The sequence below is a fragment of the Parasteatoda tepidariorum genome, chromosome 2 (assembly GCF_982258835.1).
Source record: "Parasteatoda tepidariorum strain Cologne lab strain chromosome 2, Ptep-v5.0, whole genome shotgun sequence".
Taxonomy (NCBI): Eukaryota; Metazoa; Arthropoda; class Arachnida; order Araneae; family Theridiidae; genus Parasteatoda; species Parasteatoda tepidariorum.
In genome coordinates this window covers 89,319,837-89,325,580 of record NC_141756.1, presented here as the reverse complement: position 1 = coordinate 89,325,580, position 5,744 = coordinate 89,319,837, and the positions used below count along the sequence as shown (strand labels likewise).

Sequence of the window (5,744 nt, the reverse complement as noted above, 5' to 3'; positions counted from 1 at the left end):
GTAATAAGGTAATATTAAAATTAGTATTCTAAAAGTTGAGTGAAATCACTTGTTTTTTGTTAACAGTTTTCTCTAAAACGCGTTTTAATAAATGTAATGGTAAATCAATGGGAAGGGCAACGATCAACAAAAATTGAAGTTAAAGTGATTGTCTGTGTTATTTCCATTTGATACAAGAATAAGATACTGTTGGCATTTCCTATACTTTGTAAAATTAATGAGTTAGCAATAAGCAAAAGCTTTCATAATCATATCATTTCAAAGCCATTTCAAAATTATGAAGAACTCAAAATTTCAAAACAATTATAAATTTTATGTGATAAAATTCTTTATGCGAAAACTTCAAAATTCGGTTCAATAAAAGGTAAATTTGCTATAGATAACTTCTTATTAATTGTTTTAATTATTTTAACTAATTCCTTTTTACTATTAAAAAGTAATTTTGCAAATCAATTATTTTGAAGTGTTTAAAGAACCAGTAAAATAAATTGGATTGGCTGTGGTAGCTTTTTTTTGCAGTCAATTGACCAAAATGACGGACGAATTGGAAAGTTTGAAAATCTTAAAAAATCAAAGTCCTGACCAAAGAATTCCTATTTTTATTGAAATCATTATGAGGATTATTTTTAAAAAAGATTTATATAGAAACTACAAATGGTCTGCAATTATAGCGCTGGAAATTTTTTAAATAAATAATCTTTAGCAATATTTTACTTCATAAAATTAACCGTGAAAAATGTGGGGAAAGTAGAAAAATACAAGATTTATTATTATCCTTTAACTCTTAAGACATTTAAAATATCTTTAAAACTTTATAGTTAGTTCTATATTACATCCTACCTACATCCTGAGAATACCCTACATACGATTTGTAACTGATATAATTTGTTTGGAATTCATGTGCAGTATGTTTTTCAAATAAAATCATAATGTGTAATGTTTTCAAACACAACAGATGATTTTTTGTTGTTATTTCGACAATCTAAATGAAATTGTACAAAGAACTAATTGCACTCTCTTATTAAACATAATCATCTTATGGCAGTGATGTCATATATATTTAATAAGCTCACTGGATAAAAAATTAGTCACTCGTAGACATGCCATTGTGTTAACAGCAGAGTTCGTCTGACTGATTTTAAGAACTCTCGCAGACTTTCTTACAACTATATTGGCCTGAAAACTCACCTAACTTGAAATCGGTAGGAAATGTTGGCGCATCCATCGAGCACATTTTAATTTCAAAATGAACTGGGGAGCTATACCCCCTGTTAACTTCACTCACCTCATCGCTACTCAAGCGCAATAATTTTTTTTCACGATAAACGAATTATTACATCTAAAAGAAAAATGATTCATTTGGGTACCTGCAACTCGAGTAGAAGAAGAAGACCACTGAAATCACTCGCTTGTGCACGGCCTGGTAACGTTACAGCTATTAATTAAACCAGTACTGTATGTTTAGCATATTTAATTGTGATTTAGAATGTTGTTTGCGAAATATTATTACCAAAGATGCCGCAATGCTTTTTCACTCATCTGGAATAATATATTTTTTTGTTTTTTTTTCATTACAATATTTTAAAAAATAGTTTTAGATCATGGGTCTTTCAAAGAAGAAAAGATCAAAAGCCGAATCAGCGCCCATACCTTCTTGGGCTAGACCCGTCACACGAAGCCATGCAACTCAATTTAGAAAACATGAGGTATTTATTTTTTTTACTATGCTACTTCTACCATGTACAATAATGGAATATATATTTAAAAGGCATGTTTAAATGTAACAAAATCTAAACAGTGTGTAACAAAATTATAAGACCACTGTGGTTTTGTTGACTTTTATTATAAGTAATATAAATTTTCCAAAATTAGATTAAGTTAATGAAGAGTAAAAAACAAAATACATACATATAGTTTTTAAGAGATATATTTAAATATGAATATCTTGTCAACAATTTCACTTCCATTTCAATTCCACTTTAATCTCTCTTCTTTATGATGCTTTAACAGTCTCGGCTTTTTTTTTAAATTTTCGAAGAGAAACATTCGAATTTGATCTCTAAGTGCACCAGACTGTTGTATAGGGGAGATCGTCCTACTTGTTGTTGAGTTATTTTGCGAATAGACACGTCCTATTTTGTTACAAGTTTGAAGATGTAACTATTTTTCCGAGCTGATAATTTATGCTTCCCTGTGTACTGTTTTGTACTTTTGTCGAAATGTCTAGTAAAATTAGACATTTTCATAGAAAAAATTAATAACCAAGATTTTGTTTTCCTAGAAAGCTTTGTTATGTTGTAATTAATTATGTAGTATAGTTTGTGTACTGCAGGAACTTCAATCGCCACAAAGTTTGAGGCCGCCTGCTGCTATGGAAACAAGAATAGCGCATTTCAGAGAGGGTATTCTTTTCACTCTAGGGGTAAAACAACAGAATGAAGAAAAGGATTCCCTTTCTCTCACCGACCAAAACATGTCCTAAACTGTGACTCCACGCCCCTATTTGAAATAGTTAAACCTCGTTAACATAGTCACCCCCACGGGTCCAAGCGAATGGCTAGGGGAGTTCTTACTTTAGACAAACTATAACTATGTTGCTGAAAACTCCCCTACTCTTCCTCCTACACTTCACCCTTTTTTTTTTTTAGAGAAAATGGCATGATTTGGGGGGAGGGAGAGAATCGAATATCCTTTGTGCAATCAAGTAAGGCTTTGCTCCCGATGCATTCCCCCCCCCCCTGAATCGAATGAAACCGATCAAGTTTAGTTTAGAAGTCATAGTTTTTTTAAATATGGTATTTATTAGGTTGTCAAAACATGCATTAATTTGACACGTACAAATATTGGTTATAAATTTTTCATTGTATTAAATTTGTACTTAATGTTTATTCTAACTATTATTTATTATGAGAAATCAAGCTGTTAATTTGAGCTCACAACCTTCCACATCGACTTCAGCTCAACAACATTTCCTTCGATTGTACTTTCAAGTGCAATCCTGGCTTGGTAACAATTTGAATCCTGAGAAGTGGGTCATTAAAAACAATAGTTCTGGTAAGAGGTAAGTAGCCACCAGCACCTGTTTCCCCTTTAAATATAGTTTTCTGCTCATGCTCTACTAAAAGATGTGGAAATGCATATGGATGTAAGAAGTTGGGATTATATTGAGAAGTAGTGTGTAAAAATTGCAATGTAATTTCTAGTTGTGATAATGTACTAGTTGAAGAAGTGTATTTTAATAATAAACATGTAATTATTTTAATAAGTGTAAAGAATTTTAATAATAAACATGTAAGAAATTTATCACTGCAATTTATTATTTAATATGACCAATTGATCAAACTTTAATCTATATTTTAACATTATATTTTTGCTGTGATCATTTACTTTCTCCATTTCCTCATATGCAATTTTTTTACTTTAATTTATAACGTCTTATTTCATAAATACAGTAAAAATAGGGTTTTTACCTGACACCCCAAAAAACTATTAGTTCTATTGATTTATGTTAGAACATTTCAATTTAGCGTAATAAAATATGAAGGTAAAAATGCTTCATTTGGTTAGATAGCAAAATCTGATGTATAAATTGGTAGAAGAACAAAATTGTACAGGTTTGCTTATATTACCCTCGTATTTTCTGAATTTTTGGTTCGATCGTCTCGTAATTGGTCTTATTCAGTTCACCGTAAAAGAATGCACCGGAAATAATGCTTCATTTGCATGTGCAGAAGAAATTTAATTCTACTTCTCAAATCACCCAATTTCCTTCAAAAAATAGGGAAGCATAGAGAGAAGAGTAGGATCCAGTTTCCAGTTATCTTTTATGAGGACATAACAAAGTTTTCTACGAAAAAAAAATCTCAGGTATTAATTGTTCTGAAGAAAAATTCTAATTTTACTGGATTAATAATCAAAGTTGAGCTAATTAAAATTAACTTTAAATAGAAATGTTCAAGTCATAGGCTGAACTATATCACTTAACTATTATAATTCAATCAATTAAACCAGTGGCTTGAGCTATTTTACTTGAAATGAAATGAACGTATTCCAATTGATTGCTACTACCAAGTGATATCACAGATGAAATTTCAGTAGGCACGTAAGAGAAGGATGGCCTATAAAATACACCGACAACAGTTAGAAACGGTTCCAAATCATTATTTTTTTTCATGCTGTAAAGAGAAATTGTAAACTATAGAAATGTTCAAGCCAGAGGCTGAACTATATCACTTGACTATTATAATTGAATCAATTGCTGTGTGATTGTGAATGGTAACCAGTTGTCTACACCAGGGCAATTCCTATCCTTATTCCAATATAAATGTATCTCGTTGCTTCTAGCAATGATTGACCAACATGAAATGAAATCACGTCAGCTCAGACATCTCTATCTTTAAAACTTTATTAAAATAAAAATTTATTTTTCCTTTTTTTTTTAGCTTTGGCATGCTGCTACAACAGGAAAACCAAACAATTTAGACGAATCTAGCACAGGAATGATATTCTTAAATGGTAAACCAACTATTCTTACTAGTAATACTTACAGTTTACTGAAATCAAGTTTTTACACCGACAATTCTAAAGAACCAAAAGCTTCTGAAGTCAACAGTCAATTCGAGAGCAACGATTTAAATCCACCTTTGCCGCTGTCTTATTGGGATGATAAAACAAATTCTTTTCAAGAAATTGATGGAACACGAGCAAAAGACCGTTTTCTTGATTTGACTAATAAAAGAAATGAAGAAATTGAAAACTATGGCTCGCAATCCACTTTTTCACCACCTGTTACAGTAGAAAACCAGAAATATTCGCCAGAAGAAATAGAAATCCAACCCAACCTGCTCATTAAAAATGATTCTCTTTTCAATAGAAATGTAGAGCAAAGGCGAGTCTTAGAGGAAACTCAACAAAATTCATTTCAAGAAGTCAGTGGCACACAAGCAAAAGACTTTTTTCTTGATTACTCCAGTAAAGGGATGGAAGAACCTGAAAATCTTGTCTCTCAATCCAACCATTTAATACAAAAGTACCCTTTTGAAGAAGCTCAACTTAACCAGATCACGAAAAATGATTGTCCTATCAACGCAAATGTGGACCAAAGGCAAATTCTGGAAAGAGTAGAGGAAACTCAACCTAAAAAGTTTGTATCTGATTTAACATATAAGAATGGTTTTCCAATCTATAAAAACTTGAAGCAATGGCAAGTTCCAGAAAGAATGTTGCAATGCCAGACAGCGATTAATAACAGTTGCGCTGCTGGCAAGATTAAAATGGATGCGCGACAACAAAATACCAGATTTCATCACATTAAACGAAATGGCAACATGCGCGATGAGCATCGAAGATTTTCAGCAGTTTTACTTGATAATTTTTTTACAAATGTTCTTTTGATCGTTTCTCCTATTTTTGATTTGTTTGAAAGTATACCTTTCCATGTTTATAATTCAATAAGAAGATTTTCTTGAGCGTTAGAGATTAGTGTATTTTTTAATCAAGCTTTACTCTTTTATTATCGTTTGGTGTTCCACAAAGTATGTAAACCGTTAAGATAAAAAAAAATATTAAAATGGATCTCTTTTGTAATTGCTTTAAGACCAATTGTCTGATACAGTTTTAGTAATTTATGCAATTGATCGTGCAATCAAGTGGTAAACCCTATTTATACAGGTTGCATCGACATCCTGTTAAAAATTTCTTACGTAACTCATAGTTATCTAGAGCTGCGGTTCCCAAATAATATT

General features: G+C 31.3%; 1 protein-coding gene across 1 annotated transcript; it reads left to right on the top strand.

Moving 5' to 3' along the window:
• Positions 1-258: 258 nt before the first annotated feature.
• LOC107441177 (uncharacterized) lies at positions 259-5,478 on the top strand. The gene is made up of 3 exons (XM_087156094.1): positions 259-364; positions 1,599-1,706; positions 4,443-5,478. The coding sequence occupies exons 2-3, from the start codon at positions 1,602-1,604 to the stop codon at positions 5,466-5,468; spliced, it is 1,131 nt and encodes a 376-aa protein (XP_087012220.1). The 5' UTR covers positions 259-364; positions 1,599-1,601; the 3' UTR covers positions 5,469-5,478.
• Positions 5,479-5,744: the final 266 nt, after the last annotated feature.